This window comes from Melopsittacus undulatus, chromosome 9 (assembly GCF_012275295.1).
Source record: "Melopsittacus undulatus isolate bMelUnd1 chromosome 9, bMelUnd1.mat.Z, whole genome shotgun sequence".
In the NCBI taxonomy this organism is placed as follows: Eukaryota; Metazoa; Chordata; class Aves; order Psittaciformes; family Psittaculidae; genus Melopsittacus; species Melopsittacus undulatus.
In genome coordinates this window covers 26100671-26125382 of record NC_047535.1, presented here as the reverse complement: position 1 = coordinate 26125382, position 24712 = coordinate 26100671, and the positions used below count along the sequence as shown (strand labels likewise).

The 24712-nt window shown below is 38.3% G+C and overlaps 1 protein-coding gene across 1 annotated transcript in view; it reads left to right on the top strand.

Annotated features, from left to right (window-relative positions):
- LOC101881817 (isoleucyl-tRNA synthetase 1) overlaps positions 1 to 24712 on the top strand; it is a 110800-nt gene that overhangs the window by 61781 nt on the left and 24307 nt on the right. Inside the window, exons 18-26 of the mRNA XM_005149384.3 lie at positions 2608 to 2694; positions 3387 to 3470; positions 8973 to 9120; positions 11917 to 12037; positions 15898 to 15989; positions 16359 to 16436; positions 16903 to 17024; positions 21017 to 21119; positions 21324 to 21407. Of these exons, the coding sequence (XP_005149441.2) occupies positions 2608 to 2694; positions 3387 to 3470; positions 8973 to 9120; positions 11917 to 12037; positions 15898 to 15989; positions 16359 to 16436; positions 16903 to 17024; positions 21017 to 21119; positions 21324 to 21407 (919 nt within the window). The remainder of the gene's footprint in view (positions 1 to 2607; positions 2695 to 3386; positions 3471 to 8972; positions 9121 to 11916; positions 12038 to 15897; positions 15990 to 16358; positions 16437 to 16902; positions 17025 to 21016; positions 21120 to 21323; positions 21408 to 24712) is intronic.

Here is a 24712-nt window from a genome sequence, read left to right as displayed (position 1 = left end):
AAGACAGCAAGAGGTGGGCTTTTACATGCTGATGAGGTTCAGAAGGTTTATATGTACTCTCAAAGCCAGGGGGCTTGAGCAAGGAAAACTTGAGGCATGATGCTACATAAAGAATAAGTTTCAGGAATCAAGTTAAAGGTGTCTTCACATAACAACCCATTTCTTTTGATGCAAAAAAAATTATGTAGATCTTCCAAATGAAATTATATTTCGAAGTATGGCAGTTAAGGAGGGACCACCGAAGTCTCACTCAGTGAAACATGGACTCCTTGTGGCATATTAAATACTTGTCAGAATATAGCTGCACCGTACCTCGTTAGTGCTATGCATGATGTTTGCAGTGGGTCCTCAGAGCAGTACTGCACATAGCTTAGCATTAGCACAACCTCATGAACTTGGTTAAAAATGGCTTCTTTCATGTATAGTGATTTCTTTTCTCATTTTCTTTTTTTTTCCACCCCTCAGAAGTAGTCTTTGCTAGCCCATCTGTTTGTGCTCTCCAAAATTTTATGTAGAATTATAGAAAAGTTTGGTTATATCACACCTTATTAGTCATGGTGCTTTTCAGTGTGGTGTTGAGTTACATGTATTTGTGGAGTTAGGGTTTTTTTTACTGTTGTTTGGCTGACATACCCAGCATACATACGTGTGTGTGTGTATAGATACATATATGTATCTCAAGGACATGACTAGAAGCAGACTTGTGAAGCAGCAGAAATGTTGAGGAAGTTGTCAGAAACGGATGTGTATGTGGACAAGATAATTAAAAAATAAGGTGTAGAGATATTCCTTTAAAATATTCAGAGTGAATTAGGTGAATTTTTTAAAATGATAATCTGAGAAAGAATGAGAAGAATTGTAAAAATTGTGTGTAAACCTTTGCAGGATCTCAAAGAGAAGTACCTCATTGCTGAGGCTCATCAGGTTTGATAAGGCCGATAATATTAAATTTGTGAAGAGTACTTGGATGTGTTATTTTCAGTGCCACTGGTCTGTCTGTACAATTTTCCCAGTGCAAACACTACTGAAATCTCTTCCAGTTGGTTCTACTTGTCTCTTTTTAACTGTGATTGCACCTGCCTCTAGTAAGAGAATTTGCAACCAGTTTGCAGGAAGTCATGGGTGTTTGTCAATGAGGTACTTTCAACTAAATACTAAAGAGGTACTGCTGTGCTTGTAAAAAACTCTTAGTCTTGCAGGCTTGAGGTGTGTCGATCATCTGGGTAAATGCTCAAATATTCGTGTTTAGGTTTTTTTTTAAGAAGGTTAAAAATAGAGATGGGATCTTGAGTGCACGTATTTGTCTGCTGGTGGAAGAGTGTTGGTCAAAATTCGTGAAATTAATTAATTGAATGCAGTTGAATAAAGATTGCATCCTGCAGTGTGCATTGAGGTTGTTCAGAGTTAAAAGCCTGTTAGACGTAAGCATCAGAGCTGTCACGTAAGCTACTTAATAAATGTGGTAATGGACACTGCAGCCTTTACGGAGCTTTGGACATTCAAGTGTCAGAATAATGCTATTGCAGTTATAGATAGCTTTTTGATAAAAACAACTTTGGAAAATACAGATGGAATTCTCTCCTCCCCAAGTGTTTCTGCACTAAATCTTCATGCAAATGCATAGTTCTGAGGCATAACCTCCTGTGCCTTATTCTAAATCAATTAGCTTTTCTATATCATCTGCTCTTTTAAGGTTGCTAAGCAATTGTCAGTGGAATATTCATTTTTAACCAGGAAAGCTGTGGCCACCCTCCAGTTATTTTTTTAAAAGTAATTACTAGCAGTGCAATTGCAGAAGCTGATAGATAGCTCCTTTGGTGAAGGTTCCACCTCCTGAGTATGAAATTATCACATCCTCTTGCACCTCCACTTAGTTTCTCAGATACAATCATTATTGACATACTGAATCATAGGTGCCTGTGCCTGCTCCAACCCTGGTTTCTTAACAAGTCCTAGGCAGTTTATAGTGTTACTGTAAACACACCTAATGGTGTGGGGGGGAAACCCCTACTGCTTGTTGCTGCGGGGAATGCCTACATTCTCCTGTTCTCTAGGGATGGCTGATTTAATTTGTTTGAATGGAAAGAGGCTCTGCTCACTTTTGCTAACTTGGTTTTATGCTCCTGGCAGTAAAACCTTTTCAGTCTGCTAGGCTGAAGAATGCACACATTAACAGATACACAGACATGTACAGAGTGTGCCAGTCCTGTTTGCATGTTTGTTCTGGATGGATCCTGAGTTCAGAGGTTTACAGTGAGCAGATAGGGAGCTTGTTCAGGGACAGAGTTCTTGTTTTCTGTATTGGAAGGGAAAAAGCTACATTTTTGCTATTCACAACCTTCCTAATGCCTACTGCTACAATTTTTCAGCTGCCTTGAGCTAATAGATCACAGCTGAGCAAATAGCACAATACGCTACAAAGAGGAAAAATGTCTACCTACAATAAGCTCCTCTTCTGAGCCTTAGCAATGTAAATGTTTGACATACTTAAATTTTAACTTTGCTATAGTAAAACAACATAATGAAAATTTTCTTTTGTAATGAAAGGCATGCAGACATTAGCTTGGTGTTTTTAGAAAGTGACGTTTATATTGACTCTTGTTTCAGGTTCTACACCTTGCTGGTGCTGTCCACTGCTCTTTTTGGAAGGCCTCCTTTCAAGAATGTAATTGTGAATGGCCTTGTTCTTGCCAGGTTGGTATGTCAGTCACTTCTTTCCCTAACAGATTTTTAGTTAACAATTTTTTCAGATAAGTCTCTACAAATTGTAAATTAAATCTGAAATGGGCTTTGGAGCTGTTAAGACTTGTCAGGGAGATATTGGTGTTCCAGGAGATAAACATCAGGATCTCAAGTGCTTTACGCATCCCAGCTGCCTGCTACCCTAGGTTCTTTCTAGCAGGATTAATCCTTCCTAGAGAGAGAGAAAATAAGTGATAACTCAAAGTAGGAAAGACTAGGAAATAACTGATACCTGTTATGCAGAGTAAAGGGGATTATAAACATGGTTTTAGATGCAATTTTAAATAAGTTCGTACTATTGGCTTCCATTTATTTTCAAATAAAGCTCTGCCAGTTGGCTGGAGGGATTGATTCGAAACAGGTGCATCTTCCCTCAGCTTTGGTAGGAAAGACGCATTTCCTGCTGAGATTTGTAAATTGGGAGCCTCTAGGGTTGTTTTGTGAGGTTTTTTGGTTTTGTTTTCAGTTGCTCTCATGGGCTCAACAGTCATATTGAAATGATGTACTAATATCTAATTGTGTCTGTGCTACCAAGAACAAAATAGGACAGAAAAAATTAGCTGGATTTGAAGGGCCTTTTTTCCTTATCCATGTATTACAAGAATTCTGGGAACTTAGGCCTACATTCTGATTTTTTTTTCTAGTGATGGCCAAAAAATGAGCAAAAGGAAGAAGAATTACCCAGATCCAATGAGTATTGTAAATAGTTATGGAGCTGATGCACTAAGGTAGGTTTTTCCCTAATTAATGTACAATCTGATAAGTTGGACTTCTGTTCATAGCAGACACGTACCAGGAGTGCTTGTGTGGTGTTGACAGTAGTAGGAAGAAAGTTAAGTTTGAAACTTTAGACCACTATGGCAGCAAAGAAGTTGAAAGAGTGGATGACTTAAAAGAACTGGCAATAGTTACAGTTCCTGGACTTTCTGTACCCTTGTCTTACTTCCCTCAAGGCTGGTAACAGCCAAAGCTGCTGTGCTGACTTGGAGGCCTTTTGTCAGAAAGTGTGTGTCCACTAGGTACAGAGTACTTCTACTGAAGCCAGCACTCTCTGCTATTGCAGCTAGTAATCTGAGCTGACTCACTGAAAATTTGTATAACATCTTTTGAGTATAATACTATTAGTCTGCTGTTAAATCACTACTTTAAGAAAGGATTAGTGTATAATGCACAGAAGTGTTTGATGCTTTCATTATACATTTCCTAAAAAGAAAGTGTTTATTTGATGAAAGGATGTACCTAATAGTAGTGAAACCAGAAAAGCAGAAGTGGAGCAGCCAAATGTGTGTATATATATGTTGTATATATGCAAATCGTGTGTGTATGTGTGTGCATTGTGTATACATATGTATCTGTATACCTTCTCCTGGCCAAACAGAGATTAAACACAGTTCAAGAGCTTAATTAAAATTATGCTAACTGGTTTAGACCTCACAGCAGTCTTCCAATATCAGAAGGGAGCCTACAAGGATGCCGGAGAGAGACCCTTCATTAGGGACAATATATATAGCAGTAGGACATGTAGGAATAGGACAAGGGGTAATGGGTTCAAACTTAAACAGGGGAAGTTCAGATTAGATCTAAGGAAGAAGCTCTTTACTGTGAGGGTGGTGAGGCACTGGAATGTGCTGCCCAAAGAAATGGTAAATGCTCCATCCCTGGCAGTGTTCAAGGCCAGGTTGGACAGAGCCTTGGGTGACATGGTCTGGTGTGAGGCGTCCCTGTCAATTGAAGTGGGGTTGGAACTGGATGATCTTAAGGTCCTTTCCAACTCAAACTATTCTATGATTGTATGATATAAATGTAATTATTCCTAGATTTTTGCTAGATGCACTAACTACATGCATGAAGTGGTACCTTGAGATAAAGGTACAATAAAGACATTTTAATAACTTGCACATTTCTCAAGGACCCTGTAATTCTTGCTATATATAAGAAAACTTTAAACTATCTCACATGTTGAATTGTATGTTACAATTATGCAAGGTAGTGACTGGGCTGAATGAAAGCTTAGTGTACCATGGTTTTTGGTGTATTTCAGGAAGATGATGGTTGGATGCTCTAGGTAATGAAAAGAAATAGATGTGAAACTCATTATTTCATGCTTTAGCATTTTAAAGACCTAGTAATTCATCTTCTCATATATGTTTACAATGGCGAGTTGGGTGGATTTCTTAAACTTGATCGATCAAGATTGTCCTTTGCAAATAATCAAGGTGTATTAGGAGAATATCAATGAATTGGTAGCTGCGACACTGTGCGTGAAAAAGGCTGGAGTTACTGAAATTGGAGTTTTTTAAATCACAGATGATGTCTCTGTTGGAAAAAATCTTCCTTTTTTTTTAGAAAACAAACAAAAAATTCTTGAACACCATAAGATATACTCCCATTACTCATGGTTTTTTGATTTCTAAAAGCTAATTCATTTTTCTTCCTGTGTACTCATTCTTTAATGTCACATTTATTTATACATACACCCACATAGAGAGCAAAAAGCATCACAGACTACATTCATTTATGGAAGGAGCTCTGCGATTCACTTGCTTTTGCTTACTCACTGAAGCACTTGATCTGTTCTGTTTATAGAAAAAGCTACTACTGAGTTTTTTTAGCTTGGCACTGTTTCCCTTCAGAGTTACTTTAGCTTTTGCAGTATAGTGTGTCTGTGTGTGTATATATATATTTATTTATTGGTTTTTTAAACTACAACTTTGAAGTCTTCTCAGCAGTAGCTTGATAAATAGCAGAAATTATAGATGTAAGTTGTTTAAGTGAATATGGATGTTGTGGTTTAAACTAAATCTGCACAGTTCCCCCTTTGTTTCCCCTCCCTCCCCTCACCTTCACACTCCCGGAGGGATGGGAAGGAGAGCCAGAGGAATACAACTCCCACGGATTGAGGTAAAATCAGTCCAGCAATTAAGGTATAACACAAATCACTACCATTACCAATAACAAATCAATGTTAGAGGAGACAAACAGGGAGGGAGAATACGATACCACCCGCAGCCACGAGGCCAGCCCAGAAGAGAGAGCTCACCCCTCCTCTCCTGGCCAGCTTACAGTTCCCTCTCCAAGCCCAGCCCGGAGTGTTAACCCCTTCCCTCCCGGCCAGCTTCCAGTCCCCTCCCCGAACAGGACGTGCTGTGGTATGGAATACCTCCCCGACTAGCCCAGACCAGGCGTCCTATCTCTCCCTCCTCCCTGGCAGAGCATGAGATACTGCTGAACCCCTGACAATGGAATTGAATGGAAAGAGCAAAGAGAAGAAATAACAGCACAGTAAATCTAACAACGCAGCTTCAGATGTCATGAAACTTGAATCTTGTGTGAAATCTGTAAGATTACCTGGTCTAGTGGAAGGTGTCCCTGCCTACAGCAGGGGATTGTATCTAGATGACTTTTAAGGTCCATTCCAACCCAAACCAGTCTATGATTCTATGAATTGTCAAAACCAGTTATATTTCAATATTGCTAAGACCTATGACTTGAGTTGGACAGCTGTCAAAGCTGCAGTACGTCAGAAAGAGGATTTGCTGGTCATAGTATTTACAAGCCTTTTACTTTCATATATCCTGAGGTAAGTGTTCCTGTTAGATGTGATGTGTTACATTCTCCTCTCAATCTGTTCTCAAAATGCAGAAGAAACAGCATAATGTCATAGACTGCTGCTTTAGAGAGACAAAATGATTTCTCATATATTGTTAGGAAACTTGGTAATACTGGCTTGATTTGAGAGAGGTTTTATGTTCTTCCCAATGAGTAATATCATTAGGTATAACTAAATTGATAGAACTCCTCTTTTATCAGGTGCCTTACTTGTCTTTCCATATAATCATAGAATGATTAGGGTTGGAAAGGACCTTAAGATCATCCAGTTCCAACTGGATGTCCCTGTCCCATGGGCAGGGATGCCTCACACTAGACCATGTCATCCAGGGCTCTGTCCAACCTGGCCTTGAACACTGACAGGGATGGAGCATTTACCACTTCTTTGAGCAACCCGTTCTAGGACCTCACCACCCTCATGGTAATGAACTTCTTTATATCTAATCTGAACTTCCCCTGTTTAAACCCATTGCCCCTTTTCCTACTGCTGCTGTTATCTCTGATGAAGAGTCTCTCTCCAGCATCTTTGTAGGCCCCCTTCAGGTATTGGAAGGCTGCTATGATGAGTGTAACTATCTCTGTATTGGAATAATTCAGGAAATTACTATTCTTTTAACTTTTACATATTGTAAGGCAGTGTAGAGCTGCTATGTTTTAAAACCACAGCTAAACAAAAAATCCAAACAAACCCAACCAACACTTCCCCCCACAGAAACAAAAAAACTCTAACCCCCACAAAACCAGAACTGCAGCCTTAGAGATCTACTTTGGTTATTTAGCTCGATTGCTCAAGCAACAAAATGCTCAATAGCAAAAAGCTATTTTAAGAAGACTTCTGATAGATTCTTAAGTGAGTGGTGCTCACTTAAGCAATTAGAGGATTGCAGTTAGCAATGTAGGGGATCCTTAATTGGTCTGATTAGTTGGCATTGCTGCCTCCTCAGCAGGAAAGTAGTGGAGGGAATATTTGAAGTAGTTGTTATTCTGGGTAAGTCCCAGACTGATAAAAGGCCTGGAGTATCTTGGTGTACCCTGGTACCAGACTAGCTCTGTATTAAGATTAAAGTTATGTTTGACTTCTGAAATAATAAGTAATAAGCATACAGGTAAGTGTGATTGGAAGTTTAGTTTAAATATATGCCTGTAAGTTCTAGTTTAATTTAGGGACTTACTCATTATCATGCTTAGTTGTTCTGTACTCCTGTAAATTCATAGTGTGAATTCAGACATAATATTTAAAGATTTTTTTCCCCAGTACAGTACTGAAAACGCCTATTTCTACGCTTCATTACTGTTTACTCTGGCAACTTTATTTAATGTATTATTATTTACTCAAGAAGCCCTCTCCTGAAGAATTGATGGTCTGGTATTCTTGAATGGGCTGTGTTAAACCCCATTAAGATTTTAAAGCCTCCTAAAGGAAATCCTTGTAAAGATGTATTAGTTTAGAATCATGATTTTAAAAGCTGATAAGATGTGACAAAATGAGTAAATAAATTTCTGTTGAGAAATACATCATTCTTTATAATAAAATGTTTGGTTTGGTTTTCATATTTGGAAAATTATATGAAGTGTATCTAAATCAAGTTTATATTCAAGGTTTTTTTTTGATGCCTGGGTAACACCTGCTTTCTTTTTGAGTTAATTTGATAGATACATCTTTTTCTCTGCAGAGAGAATATTTGTTTAAGGAAGAAGATGGGATGAAGCGTAGTGATGATTCTTTGTAAACTCAGAACTAGCAAGGAAGCTGGGGATGTGTGTGTCTCTGTGAAATGAGGAACTTATAGCTTGAGAGAGTGACCTGAGGAGGATCTCCCTAGACAGGATGGATTTAATGTATAGATGAGAACCCCTTTGGCTGACTTGAGCATGATTGTGTGAGGAGCTGCTGCTGATGTAGTAGTCAACATCACCTGAATCATATTTGTATTGATCAAAGGTGTATCCTTTGTTCTCTTTTGGCACTGTTTTTCCTTAAAAAGTATTAATTTCTGCTCTTTGATTTTGATCTGCTTGTTTTGCCTTGCTCCTTAGCCCTGTGTTTGCAGTGGGTGCAAAGCTTTTTATAAATGAGGAAATGAACTAAATAGAATAGAAAGGTACTTTTCATTGTTAAGGAGCTCAAAATATTACCAAAACAATAGATGCCATTCTAAAGAGCATAGAATCACAGACTAGTTTGGCTTGGAAGAGACCTTAAAGCTCATTTAGTTCCCATGGCCAGGGACACCTTCCTCTAGATCAGGTTACTCAAAGCCTCTTCCAGTCTAGTCTACTAATTCTATGCACCCACTTCTTGTTTTAGACTGTAATAGCATCTGTGCATGTGTTATCATCTCAATTAACTTCTAGAGTAAAAAAAAAACCCAAAAAATTAAATTAAATTAAATTCCATCAGCAACAGCATGAAAATAGTCCTGTCCACTGGGAAGTAAATTGTCAGATACTCAGTATGTTACATGCTTACAGTACTGTTTTCCTCAGAATTCTTAATGTGAAACTGTTCTGTTGGGTATGTTTCTTTCTGTGCAGCTCTCTAGGGTTTACTGTTCATTTAAGTGCATTTCTACTGCTATGCGTAGTTTTAAGCTGTTGAGTACTGTGTTCTTATTTTGCAGGTTATATCTGATCAATTCTCCTGTGGTAAGAGCAGAAAACCTGAGATTTAAAGAGGAAGGAGTAAGGGATATACTGAAAGATGTCTTCCTACCATGGTACAATGCATATCGCTTTCTTGCTCAGAATGTTCAGATCCTGCAACACAAGGTACAGATCTCTTGAATTTGGAAAAACAAAGTGGAAGGGTTTTTTTGCTTTTTCCAGTGTTAGAGTGAATTAGCACTGTAGAGAAATTTATTTTGGAAGAGAGGTTTGGACTCTGGAGGTCATCTGATCTTTACCTCCTTGTTTAAAGCAAGGCTGACTTCAAAGTTAGGTCAGGTTGTATGTATTTGTTGTGAATTCCTATGGTGTTTGCTGTTTGTTGCCTGTTTTATAAAGCTATAACCACGCTGCATCTTTTTCTCCTTGACCAAGCTTATTCTATAGAAAGGAGGAGTGGAAGGTAGGGGCCTGTCAAGACATAACAGCTATCCTTTCTCAGATTAGGCTGTTCTTGATTCCCTCTTATTTGAGATAAATGTGATGCTATTGCACCTATTGATAGGGACTTCGAGTTTGTGGGGTTAACACATACTAAGCAATTATCTGCTGTCAGTCACCTTGCTGGTCACCAGTTAAAAGCCAGGTACCATGTGTGCTTGGGGGAATCATTCTGAAATGTCCATACCAAGCCTTGTTGTTTTATTACTAATTCTTACCAGTGATTGTGTAGTAGCTTGGAGGCAGCAGGTGTCACTAATACTGCCTTGACTGCTGCTGCTGCTTTTTCTTTGTCATTGCCCCATGCTATGTAATCAGGAATGGCTATGTTGTAGGAAGGGTGCCATTAGAGGACATTGCTTAGCAGCATACAGACCTAACAGAAATGCAGCTGCAAATAACTAAAGAAAAGAAAGCTATTTTCAGTATTGGCTGCTGTGACAATTTCTTGAGCTAACTCATTTACTGTAACTTTAATTATGAATCTGCATAAAAATGTTTAACTTGGGAATGCTCAATAGTGAATACATTAGCAGCAGCCAGAAGATTGTTGTCTTTAACATGACAGTTAATTTTTCTTAAAGTTAAATTTAATACAACTTTGGGGGATGGAGGAAGAAATGGAATGGGAATAAAAGCAAATCATCATAAAAGCAATAGTGCTTTAGACTTGAAGATTACATTTGAAGTCTACTAAAAGTGCTGAGTGACTGACATGAGTCTTTATCCTTTCAAAATGAAAGCAAGATTGAAATTTTTTTTGATACTAAATTTTCATATGAATATTTTGTGTGTATATTGTACAGTTTCTGTTGAAACCAATTTTTATCTTTCAGCTGAGATTAATGCTAGAAGATTACCACTTCTTAGTACAGACTTACATGGAAGAATGGGAACTAAGTGAAAAAGTTTGAACCTTGTACTACACAAGAAATGACAGTAGCAGCCTAGTTGCTGTGGACAGCTGAAGCAATAAAGGCATCTGATTTCAGTAAATAGTACAGTAAATAGCTGACTTAAATAAATGGTTTCATCTTTTTAACAGCATCTTTTGGGAAGAAAGTCTGGTATCTTGAGATCCTAATATGTAAGGAATCTTTTCTTAGGATCCCTAGGCAGCATTAATCAGGCAAACTTACACAAATATACTTCAGGTTTTCCTGTTTCAGCTTTAAATTGTCTACAGTGCTTTGCAGCTCTTTGCTCTGATCCCAGTAAATCTTGCAAGGTCAGCTAAATTGGTGATTGGATACCCCAGTGGAAAATTCAGCTGCCTAAGCAGATAGTTTTGGTAATTCAGCAGAAGTAATTTTTCTTTCTAAATAGATTGTGAAACCATTCCTGTGCACCATATTAGGCAAAATAATGTGCTATTGGAGGTGATAGTTCTAGATTTCATGCAGAGGCTTAAACAACTTTTTCATTGTATTCTGCCTTCTGCAAGAAAGAAGCTACAATCTCAATGTTGTGGGTGAAGTCTAATAGTAATCTTATGCTTGCTGTAATTACCTCAGTAACTGTAGTTGGTTGAATGGTTGCTGACCTCACACTGGGATTGCTGTATTTCTCGGTGTGCAGAGGTATTTCTTCCCTAAGAATCTTGTTCTTTAAACTACGTAAGTGGGTGTATAATTACTGGGTCAAGTAATACCAACAGGTTTTTTTCACTTGTACTCCGGGGGAAGGGCAAGTCCAAAGACTAGTATAACCAGATGTTAAATACTGATCGTAAATCTAAAAGAATGTTAAAACTCCTGTTTTCAACCAGTCATAGGAAGATTCACATGGAAAAGAGTCAGACTGTTGGCACTACAAGTGTGACTACTTGTGGTTTTGCTTGCAATTTCTCAGATGGATGCAAACATCAGTGTTCTGGAAAGCAACAGAATGCCCTATTATATGCATGTTGGATGCTGAAAGATTCCACCTGCTTCTTTTTTAGGTTGTGTTCTTTCATGTTTTAATCTGTGGAAATGGTCACATGTTCTAAACAATAATTACAATCTTCATATGTCCTTTTCCTATGTATAATTCATCTTCATAGTACCTTTTCTGTAAATGCTTCATATCCCCCTAGATGAAGAAGTTAGGTATATGCGAGAGTGCTGCCTTGTGTCTGGAAGCTGTAGCTTACACTGCACACAGGGAAGAACGACTGCATATTGTGTGCTGTACTTCTCTGTACCTGGTTTAACAGATCCAAATAACTGGCCTCCTTTGTAGTTGAAGGTGTAGTATGGTGAATTCGGCAGCACTGGGAGTCAGGTTTTCCTCAGCTACTTCCCTTACTAATTCTCTTAGCTTATTCTCTTCTGGAATTTCATGTACTCTCCTTGGAAACCTGTGTAACACAGTGAAGGTGACAAAATATTAGTGGCTGACAGGGGGTTTGATATAGAGGCTTGAATATATACCCATATGACTTGAAAAATGTGTTTTGTGTTTTTATGTTGATGATAGGATGAGGGACGAGAATTCCTTTACAATGAGAATACAGTTAAGGAGAGCAGTAACATCATGGATAAATGGATTCTTTCTTTCACGCAATCACTCATTCAGTTCTTCAAAGCTGAAATGGCAGGTATGCACGTTTGGCTGGGTGTGTGTGCAGGTGTTTCATTTTTGATGAGAAAACTAGCCATTTCATCCAGAGATTTACAGATTCCTCTTGAGAATTACAGTCCAGATAAAAGGAAAAGAAATCTTTAACCAGCTACCATAATACATGGAATGCTGCTTTCATGCTTGTTAATACAGATTTTCCTATTGATCATGAGATTTCAAAAAGTGATAAAGCTTTTTTTTTTCGTCATGGCTAATGCTATGGGCTCAGTGATGTAGCTTGATGTTGCAACATCTGGAGTGCTTGGAGCAATTAATAGTATCATAATAGTAATTGAAAGACAGTAGTGAAAAGGAAGCCAAGTAGAATTTGGGGAAGCTGTAAAAAGAAAAAAGGATAAAATGGGCAGTGCTCAAGTCAGCTAAATAAAATAAATTTGAGAGGTACATGAGCATGGGGAATAATTTTTTTCCAAGCATAGTTTTATTAATGTGATTTATGAATAAACAAACAACCGTCAAAGCCAGTGATAATAAGTTGCCCTCAGAAGAATTTTTAGAAGCCTTCCACAGCTGTGTTTGGGCTTGACAAAGGAAACCCTTAGAGGGAAGATGGACAATGGAGAAACGTCTAAATGCAAGATCTGAATTTGAGGGCACAGGACAGTCCTCCAGTGTTCCAGTAATTTCTGTATTTCACTTTCTTAGACTGGCATGATGTTGACTCTCCCTAGAGAGAACTTGCTGCAGTATTTATCCAGGTCATTTTGGTAATAATAAAATTCAGGTGAGGTCATCTAAAAACATTTCATTAAAGGAAGAAAGAATCCTCAAGCTACCAAAACCTGGAATATGATAAAGTCTTTGTGTTATTGGTGAAAATGTGGCTTCATCCTAGAAGTCTTGTCCTTGAAATTCAGTGGTGGTGTGGGAGTTTCATCTGTTGCCACACAGTTAATATGCAGAACCTATGCAAATTTATGTGCTGCGCTGCATGTAAAGAGCAGCACATAACACCTTTGAGGGATAGTGGAAAACCCATCTGTGAATGTGTACCTGGGATTTTGGATTAGTTCATGGTTTAAACAGTATTTGCAGGAAGATGAGTACAGGGCTAGAAACTTGAATTCTCTGCTCTGGTTTTCTAAGTGGAAGATGAAGCTAATAAAAAGGGGTTGTGTCAGCTGACCTCTTTACATAGCAAGAAGATTATTCCAAGCAGAAGAAAATGCTTGCTGGAAAATGACAATGTAAAGACTTTCAAGACTGGTGTTGGTGTTAAATGCTGCTGTCTTCTGTTAGATAAATATAACATGATACACTGATCAGATGAGTGAGACCTCTTGCTTGCAAGTGATTAATAAACATTTTTTCAATTTATTTTTCTGCATGAACTCTGAATTCAGTCAGACAAGTATTAGTGAAATGCAGTAAATTGTTATATGGTGACATGATACTTGTGCTATGGCTTGAAGTAGGAAAAATGCTAGTAAGAGGCAAGGGAGGATGAAAAAAATAATAAATATGCAGAAGCTGTTGTAGATGTGACACAATGCAAGCAAAAATAAATGATTGCCAACTAATACTATGCAACTCTTACTGCAAAGTGCATAAGATGGTATGTTGTCTCTGCTAGCTATGTCTAAAACATAGCTGAGGCAGTGGTGCTGAGAGGATGTTTGGGCTTTCTGTCAAAGAAATGGCATGGTCTGCACTGTATAGGTCTGCTCTTCTTGCAACTGTGTGTGTGATCAAGAAGACATAAGTTTGAAAGTATAAATAAATTTCAAGGAGATGTCACCAGAAAAAATGTTGCAATTGAGCTTAGCTACTTCCATTTAATCAAGCATATTTTATAGTGGAGGTACATTTTACACTGATTGCCTGCCTCTAGAAAAAAGTTCCCATTAAGGAAAACTTAGTTAATTCTGCCCCAGTTTTTGCTAGTAGCTCGAATAGCCAGCAATATTTCAGACTGTGTGGAGTCCCTGTCAGTTTGGTATTGACCTCACTTGAATAGACTGAGGGTGGGAGGGGCAATGTACCTGTGCACACTCCCAGCTTTGGGATCCTTTGAGGAGCCTAGGAAAACTTCAGAAAGGTATAACAACCCTCTGCTAATCCGGGCCTGAGAGAGCTTTTGACTTCCTAGAATGTGCGCAATTGGAGAATAGGACACAACAAGTATTAGAAAGCAGTGTCACTTCAGTTATTCATGGAAAACTGCAAATGTTTTGAAACCATACATGTGTGTTTGTAAGAGGGGTTTTGCTGTGGTGTGGTATCTCTGGTTTAAAAGGTGCCCAAAACTGGAGCTGCAAAACATTCTCTCTTCAAAATTGTTGGGTAGATGTGCACCAGTAACTTCTTCATCAGCTGCTTGTGCAGCTAACTTAGCTTCACTTTGATAATAACACATTTATCCACATGAATTATTAGCTAGTAAGTAGTAGTATAGTTTCTCCACTCAACCTCATCTTTTACGATGGAAACTTCCAGGAAGTTGGGCCCTTTGATAAACAGGCCCAAGTACAAAAATATCAGGAGGATATTATGGAAAGTAATAGGGCAAACAATCCTTTGTGTTTTAAGGGGAGGTTAAAATTCTGTAGTTAAAACCCAGTAAATTGAAAGAAGGGTGTGTGTGTTTCCATATAAATGCCATGGCTTTTTCTTGAGTCGTGAAATAGTAAGATTTCAGCATTTGGTTTATGAACCAGGTTTACAGCTATTAAGGGGAGAAATGCATACTTCCAGGCTAACTTAGTGTATCTTTATATCTTCAACAAGAGATTCATCCCTGAAGGGTCTGTTTTTGAGGTTTTTGTTTGGTTTTAACCAGTCTCCTTCCTAGCTATATGTTGCATAGCTAGAAGAGAGCTGGGAATTTTTAAGGAATACAAATTCCCACATTATTTATGCCTTCCCCACAGTGCCATGAATCTTCTGAGCATTTCCTTTTTAGGTTTAAATACCAGAACTATGCCTTTAAAAACACTTCTATTTTAGAAAGTGCAGTGGAAAGTGTGTTGAAGCTTTTAAAGCAAAGATCCTTTTTATTCAGTAGCTGCTTGATTGATGAAACTGATGCAGAATAGAGATCAAAAAGCTCTTTGCTTTTACAGATGTTGTACACAGGTTTTTCCTTAGAAAATTGAGCCCTATTTAAGGTCCATCCTGCCAATTCTCTCATGAACAACTGAAATTTGTTTTCCTGTTGCATAGTGATGCTTGTGGTGACCTTCTTTTTGTGTTGGCAGTCCTCCATGATTTGAAGTTACCCAGAACTTGAAAATGCAGCTATGTTTATCTTCTTACCTCGTCAGGCTTGCTGTTACTTCATGTTCTTTTAGCCTGTGTTACTTAGAAAAATAAAGATTGCAATTAACTGAGGGAGAACTGATTGAAATAGGTGTCTCATTTTAAATCTGGCCAACAAGAGAGACAGTGTTGGTAGTAATTAATAAAATATCATTGCGTGATTCCACAGTGATTTCTCTTAAACGTCTAGTGACTTGGCTGTATTTACATCATGTGCAAATCTAGGATTTGCCAAATCCTTTGCGATTAATAGTCTCTTATCCACTATCCTCTTTATGAGTCAGATAAAAGCATAAGGCTTCCATGCTTGTCTCTGTAGGATTAGGGAAGCAATTTGGTGGTGGATGTGTTTGTCTTGAGGCATGAGAATTGATAATGTGCAATTTCAAAATACAGTTTTAACATAATAGTATGTCTAGTTGCTTTTTTGATCTTACATACATGCTTCTGCTCAAGTATTATGTTTAACACCAGAGCTGCAAACGATAATGTGTTTCTTTAAGTGAGGAGCTTGTTACAGAGGCAAATATTAACTGCAGTAAACACTTTTCCTTGTAGCTTACCGTCTGTACACTGTAGTCCCTCGATTAGTGAAGTTTGTTGATATTCTGACCAACTGGTATGTTAGAATGAATCGCAGAAGACTAAAGGTAGGTACCTACTTCTGCAGTCTTGTACCGTAAATAGAATCCTAGCAGTCTATGTTGATTTAATGCATAGCAGCTTCATAGCAGTTTGTGTTACACAAAATCTTAATGCTGCATTTTAAATTGTATCAGTTTGTACCCGGTAGTGGGAATGAGAAGTTGACTTTTATCCCCTCAACTTTGCTTTATGAGGAAAACCAACCAACAAAATGGCCAGCAATTCTGTTTCACTTGCTGGATGGGATCGAGCAAAACTAATAAATACAGTTTGAAAACCAGTTTATTACATAAAAATTTAAATTTTTTAAAGTTTATTGTCATCAGCTTACTTATCCTAAAATTGCAATTGTTTTTTGTGATTGCTTCAACTAGGGTGAGAATGGGACTGAAGACTGCATTATGGCCTTGGAAACCTTGTTTAGTGTTTTGTTCTCCATGTGCAGACTTATGGTAAGGGAATTACAGCCCACTGTAACTATCTAATGTTTTTAATGCAGCTAATCTAAAAGTGTGCTGCTTTGTGTTGTAGTTGACCATAGAAACTAGGGGTACAAAGACTGATGTGGGGAGAAAAAAACCATACTGCTATTGATTTCTATAGCACAGTTTGTTTTCTTCCTTCCCCTTTTATTTGCCTATCTGCCCTGTGGTAGTATAAAGGCTTACTGTATCACCTGACTGATAAAAAGACATGATTTTTGTCTGACATCTAAAGGTAACATGTAAATGTCAGGAAGGAGGTGAATAAGTAGCAACAATTTCCTCATTTATTTCAGTCTGCATTTTGAATAACATCATAGTTCTTCACTGAAAATACAGTGAAAGCATTGTTTTTGCTGAACTATCCTTATGCAATTAATAAGTATTACTGATTCATAATGTACAATAAGGATGATGATTGAATGCAACATTACAGGCACCATATACTCCATTTATCACTGAGCTGATGTACCAGAATCTGAAGACACTTATTGATCCGGCCTCAGTTCAGGAAAAGAATACTGAAAGCATCCACTACCTCATGCTTCCCCAAGTGAGGTGAGAGCCAGCTGCTGTGTGGGAAAATGGGGTTTTGGTTTGGTTGGGTTTTCCTTGGTTGAGTGTGGTTGTTTTGTTGGTATTGTTTTGCTTTGTGGGTTTTTTTTTCTGTTCTTTTCATGGAACAGTGCTCCTTCACTTACTTGTATTTAGAAACGTTTTGCATAACAAGAAAACAAGCTGCTTTAATGCGAATATTCCTTTGCCTGGGAAATTCTCCAATTTTAGGATGATAGTTAACACATTCTTTTCTATAAGCAAAAAACCGCTTGAGTTTTGATGAAGCTGTCATTAACCATCCCAGGCAGTGTTCAAGGCCAGGTTGGATGAAGCCTTGGGTGATATGGTTTATGTGAGGTGTCCCTGCCCATGGCAGGGGGGTTGGAACTGGATGATCTTCAGGTCCTTTCCAACCCTAACTATTCTATGAAAATCATGATACCATCATATTTTTAAGCGAGGGAATTTATCTTTTAGTCTTAGTTTCTGCTATTTATATGATTGCCATCTGTCCCTATATGCTTGCTTACTGTATCTTTTCTGGACAAGAGAAGGCTGCGTGGAGACCTCATAGCAGCCTTCCAGTATCTGAAGGGGGCCTACAGGGATGCTGGGGAGGGACTCTTCATTAGGGACTGTAGTGATAGGACAAGGGGTAATGGGATCAAACTTAAACAGGGAAGGTTTAGATTGGATATAAGGAAGAAATTCTTTACTGTTAGGGTGCTGAGGCACTGGAATGGGTTGCCCAGGGAGGTTGTGAATGCTCCATCCCTGGCAGTGTTCAAGACCAGGTTGGATGAAGCCTTGGGTGATATGGTTTAGTGTGAGGTGTTCTTGCCCATGGCAGGGGGGTTGGAACTAGATGATTTTAAGGTCCTTTCCAACCCTAACTATTCTATGATTCTATGATTAATCCTAGCCTCTTTGCTGTTAGGATAGCATTTTCCTAGTGGTACACTTAACACAGCACTCTATGTTAGCTGGGAATTTTCTTTTCCCTCCACATTTAGATAGTAGGCTTGTGCTAGGTTAAAGGATTCTAGATAGGAAGGAAAACAATTAGGAGGAATGCATGTACTCAGCTCATGTTTCTTTATGGTGGGCAAGGCATATCCTTTTACTCTTCAAAATGTTCACTGACTAGAAGCTATAATGCCTACATACAAAGGGTCCCATAGGATTATAGAACTTCCTTGTAGGTCCTACAGAGAAGTATGTGTTCTTCCCCCTATCTCGAGGCCTTTCTTAGTGAATGCTGATGCCAGATCCCACGAGAATTGGAATTATTGTTTTGTGTCAACTACGTAAGGAGCCAGCAGATTGAGTTCTTTTGGCTTCAGGTCAAGAATTTAGACCATTGTCCAGAGACTGCCACTTCCTTGTAAGAGGATGCATCATATGAGAGAGTGCTTTCCAGACTGATCGTTTCTTTGGATGCTGATGGGTGAGGTTTGTTTTGTAAGTGCCAGGGTGTCTCAAAAAGGTTTGGGTCCATGGTGGTTGTACTGAATATATGCTCTGTGTTATCCATAGTATCAACTCAATCCAGGTAGAACTTGGCAGCTGAAGTTGGTTTGGGCAGGGCTTTTTGTTGGTTGGGTTTTGTTTTGTTTTTTTTAATTTGATTTTTAATATTTAAAGAGACTGAAGGAGATGCTGGTATTACAGCAATTAGTTGCTCATTAGTGCTTTGATATGCAACAGTAGTGGATTAAGTTAGTGCCTGTATTATGATCTAGTATTGGTCACTGAATGGAAAAGAAGCAAAGTTTCCTTTTGCATTACAGCACAGTCTGGAAACCCTTAAGGACAAGGGAGCTGACCTTGGTATTTTATGTGACTGCTCAAAAATGTAAACCTCCTAGTAATGAAGTTTCTTTTATGGGTACTGTATCCTTTGAGGAAGGCACTAATAGCTTTAATAGTGACAGTTACTGCAACAGGGATTTTGGGATTGACATAATGACGGTGCTGATTTTCTGTTCCCTGAGAAAGTGCTGGTAAGAATATGTAATCAAAGAATGCAAAACTCATTAGTGAGCTATCAGAAATGGTTCTGAGCTCCTGTAGAATGGAGTAATGTAGAAGTAGTGAGCTATTTGCAGGAGCTCAGTTAATGCATGGGCTTAGCATGAGTGTTTAGAAGTGTCTTAGTCACGTTTTATTCCTATTAGTGCTGACTTGCTGCCACGTCATGTGAACATAAGATGTACGTGTCTTGTACTTTGGATTTTTGACTTCTACTTAGGGACTGTAGTGACAGGACAAGGGGTAACGGGTTAAAACTTAAGCAGGGGAGGTTTAGGTTGGATATAAGGAAGAAATTCTTTACTGTTAGGGTGGTGAGGTACTGGAATGGGTTGCCCAGGGAGGTTGTGAATGCTCCATCCCTGGCAGTGTTCAAGGCCAGGCTGGACAAAGCCTTGCTTGGCATGGTTTAGTGTGAGGTGTCCCTGCCCACGGCAGGGGGCTTGGAACTAGATGATCTTAAGGTCCTTTCCAACTCTAACTATTCTATGAGTCTATGATTCTAGTTTATGTAATTTACTGGATCCCTTATGTATCAGTTGTGCCCTTTGTCAGATAGTTTTCAGAATTCAATTATTGTTGAAGTTTGAGAGTTTCACTTTGAGTTGCTAAGCATAGCGTTGCATTATTGTTTGAATATTTCTCTGATGATTGCATAGGGACAACATTGTCAGTTAATAAAAAGACATTTTTTGATGCAGTTAAATACTACTCTAGTAATATGATGTGTATGTACAGATAAAACTAAGGGACTTGGCCACTTTCACAGCTGAACTTGACTCTATACTTGTGTTACCATATCCCACTCAGTTATTAGTGTCTGAACAGATTGGTTGCATTAATTAAATTTTGTGGCTGTTCATGCAGTCTCTGAAGACCATTCTCATTTTGTGGCTCCACAATTTTGTTAAATAATGGCAAGTAATACTGAAATACTGCCACATTATGCTATATTAGTCTTTCTGGGAGCAAAATCTTGTGTCTCACAGTTTACATGGTTTCAGTTTCTTGGAGAACCATGCTGGAAGACTGGCTTTTGGAGGAAAAGCGTCAAATAGGTAGTAAGATCTTAATCAAAGTCCTAATGCAGAGCACAGAGATGTTTCGGTTGTAAGTTTTGCTTTGCCAGTTCTGTTTTTCTAGACAGTTCTGGTTGGACACATGGTTTTCATTCCAGTGCTTTTGCTACTTACAGCAAATGACTTTGTTAATTTTATTCACAACTGTCTCTTGAACGTGTACCTCTGGTCTTGAGATGACACTTGTGTGGTTTTAAAGGAGCTGCTCAATTTATGCAGCTGCTCAAGAAATCAAGGAAACCACATTTTTGGAACTGTTGGCTGCCAGTACATTGGGAAGAAGACCTGAATGTTGGCTTACTCAAAAAAAGCTCATACAAGTCACACCTCTGACCCCAAAAAGACACACAAACACCCCCTCAGCCCCCCCAACCCTGCCTTGCCTCAAAATAGAAGGCTGTCAAAATGGTGAAGCTGTGAAAGATGTCAAGGCTGTCTAAAAATTCAAGCTAAAACGTCTAGAATTCCTGGAAAAGTTTATAAATTGAGATCCAGTGAGTTGGTTGTTTTATAGTTACTTCATTGTCATTGTAAGTATCCTGTTTAAAATATCTTCTTGCATCTTCTTAGGATATTATTAATGTAAATCTTACTTTTCATTGGATATTAATAGAATAGGTAGTATGACTCAGTCCATCATCTCCATCTTGTGAGAGATGCTAACAAAAGATGATTTAAAAATAACTCTGTTTTTTGTTTTCAGCACATTATTTCCTCATCTTCTCCACAAAGAGAAGAAAAACCTGTTTGTCCATTTTTCATATTGCTCCATCAGGGCATAATTGTGTCTCTTGTAGAGAATTTCAGAGAAGGGGGTAAAATGTTTTCAATCTTTGCAAACAGAATGAAATGAAGCAATATAATATTTCCTTTTTGATCTAGGGAGGATCTCATTGACAAAAGAATTGAAAGTGCCGTTTCTTGTTTGCAGTCTGTTATTGAGCTTGGACGAGTAATCAGGGATAGAAAAACCATTCCAGTAAAGGTTAGAGCTCTTTACCATCTCTTATCAATACATTGGGAATGTGCAATAGCTTTGTAACTTTGGGATAAACGTGAGAAAATTGCATAACTAAGGTTGGAGTGGCAAACAGTTCAACAATAAAAATACTTCAAATAATAAATGATTTCTGAAGTTTTTAATTTTTAATTGGAAGGACAAAAGTTTGTTTGTTTTCCTTCTCCCCAGTATCCTTTGAAAGAAGTAGTTGTTATTCATCAAGACCCAGAGGCTCTGGAAAACATCAGATCTTTAGAGAAGTACGTACTTGAGGTAAGAACATCAGGAATGTGATGCTTAGCTGGACTGTGTTTATTGGTTACCTAAACAAACCAACCTCAAACCTTCCCTGTTGGTGTTATTAACAAGTCACTAGCTAAAATTAGAGAGTTGTGATGAAAGGGGAATAGCACTGGGTACTGTGCACAGAAATGAAGGTAAAATGAGTGATGATCCTTTGTCAGTTGTGTTATTGAGAGATACTAAATTCCTCAAACTGACCACCCGGGACAAAGAGGCTATTAGAAATGTTCTTGATCAGTGAAAGGAAAAAAACCATTTTCTGAATGAAAATAAGACAATAGTCAACTACATGTTGTTCAAGGGATGGATTGCAAAATTTGTGATCTCCTTCAGGAGATTATAACCAGTTTGACAGTAAATGGAAGGGCTGATGGAGAGAAAGAGTTCCACATAAGGGAGGTGAGGGGACAAGTCAAGATTTTTTCAGGATGTTTTTTAGGAAATAAAATGTCAAATAAATGTTAATCTGTCCAACTTTTTACACTCATATGCTCCTGTATGCCACTGCAGTACTCTTGTAACGTGTGTCTGTTAGAGAAATGCAGCCTGCCCTACTTCTAAATCTTTGTTTGGATAAAAGCCCCATCATTCAAAAGAGAAGTAACTCATCTTGGATTTTGGAGCTTATCTTGCCAAAATTGACTGCACTTTCTGTCTTTAGTCAGTCATGTAGAAATCCATAGTATTTCAAGAAGTGAAATGGAAAAGGAGTTTGTTCATAGATAAACTTAATTTATATGCTTATACTATAAACAAATATTTTAAACTTCAGTGCTGCATTTCAGAAGCTGTAGTGAAAGCAAGAAGCCTGTTACTTTTGCTTAAAAGACAGTAGAGTGGGCTTTATTTAGTCCTTATGTTAAATTAAGTTTCATTACAGACTTTATATGCATCTTTCGCTTCTATATGTACAAGAGAAATCAAACAATAGAAGAGAATAGTGAGAAGGAAGTGTTTCAGCTACAGTGATGAATTTTGATGAGCCATGGTATTTTTATTCTAAAAGAAAAGGGAGGGTGAAGGGAAGTTACTATGCTGGTATGCCCCTTTTCTAGGTGTTGGGGCCTCCAAAACATATTTGCAGAAGAGTGGTTCTTACTACTTAGATTTGTCATGATCATGCCTTTGATCATAATATTTGGGATATGCTATGATGTTATGATCTATATGATGTTATGAGATATGTTATGTGTAATTTCTCAGTGTTAGCAGCTTAGGGGCTTTATAATTGCTTTGCTGACCAGGGGGTTAGAGATAATGTCATCTCCACTGTAAGACCAGAGGCTTTTCAGAACCACTCTGAAAGGCAGTGAGGGAAGAAGGAAGACTGGTTAAGAAATGCTGTTCTTTCTGAGCAGATTTCATTTCCTCTTGCTGCAGTCATCTGTTGCTGGGATTGATGATCCCTTTTCACCCAGATGTTTCACTGTGTTCCTTGGGGAGATGAGCCATGCCTTCATCTTTGTATTTGTTCTGGGGAGGAAGGAATTGCATTTTGAGTAGGAGCTCTTTGCTAAGAAAGCAGAATTCTAAAGGAACTGATTTGGTGTTGATGTTGGGCATTAGACTTTAAATATAAATTGGGGATTATTTCATGACAGTAATTTCTGGGTGTTAATCTGTCTGGGTTTTCACATGAATCCTTCCTGTATGTAATCTTGTTGTATTTGTGTGTGGCTCTTAATTCAATGAGGCAGAATATACGCCAGCTTTTTTAACTCAGGTGAGAGCTGAAGGAGTGGTCTTGCAAAAGAAAACACAGAGGTAGTTGTTTGGAAGATCTTCTCCATTCAAGACCTAGTAAGAAAGTCTCGGAGGAGGTGTTACTAGCTTCAGTGCAAGGTCTTTGATAGCAAAGTTAACTGCAGTGCAATACAAAAACTAACAATTCCCTCAAAATACCAACTTCCTTAACTGTTAGAAGAGATTTCATGAAGCCTTAATGCAGTTTCTGCATACCTGTGAACTACAAGCTTAGCCTTCTTGTGTCTTGCCCTCTCAAATCCACATGTTAGAAACAATCTCTGTTTAAATTAGCTGAAACTAGAAGGAAAAAAGATTTTGAATAGCAGTGAAGCAATTGAACAGCAATCTGAGCTTTTCATTAAAGCCCTCCTTCCCTTTCCTCCTGTGATAATGCACCTGAAGAGGTGAGCCATAGAGTGTACTTTTCATTATCCTCTGAAGTCTGCCCTCTTCCTCTACTCTAAGTGCTTTAGCTCACTTAAAACAGGTTACTGTTACAACTTCATTCTTTGTCCTATTTTGCTTCCAGCATACTTCCCAGATACTGACATATTAGTGCACAGGTTGTGTATGTCCAAATACAGTAATTGGGTGGAAAATGCAGGAATTCTTTGCAGTTCAGAGTGGTTCCTTTCCTTGAGCTCCATCTGTAGTGTTAAAACTTTGAATCTGACACTGCAGAGGAACTTGTCTGGTTTCTGTCTTCAGAAAATTCTTTCCATGCTGTATCACCTTAGGATCTCTATACTTCTTATGAGCTAATACAATATAGGACTGATGGGTTCAGCAATATGTCCTTAGTTTGTGTTTCTGTTTAATGGTCTCTGGCTTATTCAATAAAATATCTCTACACTGACATTTGACCGTTCTATGATCTTTTGTTTGTCAGAATCTGTCACTTTCCAGGTCAGTTTGTATATATGTTCATGAAAGGTTCAGGTCCAGTGGCTGTGCTAAGACATCCTCGTACTACATGAAGTATTTCCATTTCATAGATTTTTATTTTGTTTTCTTCCATAAGTGTTTGTAGCATTTTGGATTTCGTAAAGCCAGTGAAACAGGTCTTCAAAGATAAGTGATAGAGAAATTCTTTCTCTATCTTAATAACCACAGGCAGTACAGTGTCTTGAGTGTTTTTCCCTTGTCTAGAAATGGCATGGCCAGATGGCACGGCCCTTATAGTATGCCTGTCCTTGGTAGGTTAAGGGTTCCTCCTTCCTTTTAAAAAGGTGTTTTCAGGGGGTTGTATAACAGAAGATTTAGGCACTTGCTTAAGATGAGATGCCAAGCAAGATCAGCTGCTTCACCTTGACAGAGAGAACAGAAGTCTCTGTCTACCTATGCAAGATCAACTCACCTTGCTTGTCTTGGTGAGAGCAACCATGTCAGTCAAAGAATTCAAGAGATGATTGAAGCAGCAGAGAACCTCTTAAACTTCTAATTATGTATTACTCCAGCAATACCATCTTTCCCTGAGCCTAAATACACATCTGAAGAAAGCCTCTAAAAATTCTGCTGGGGGTGACTTA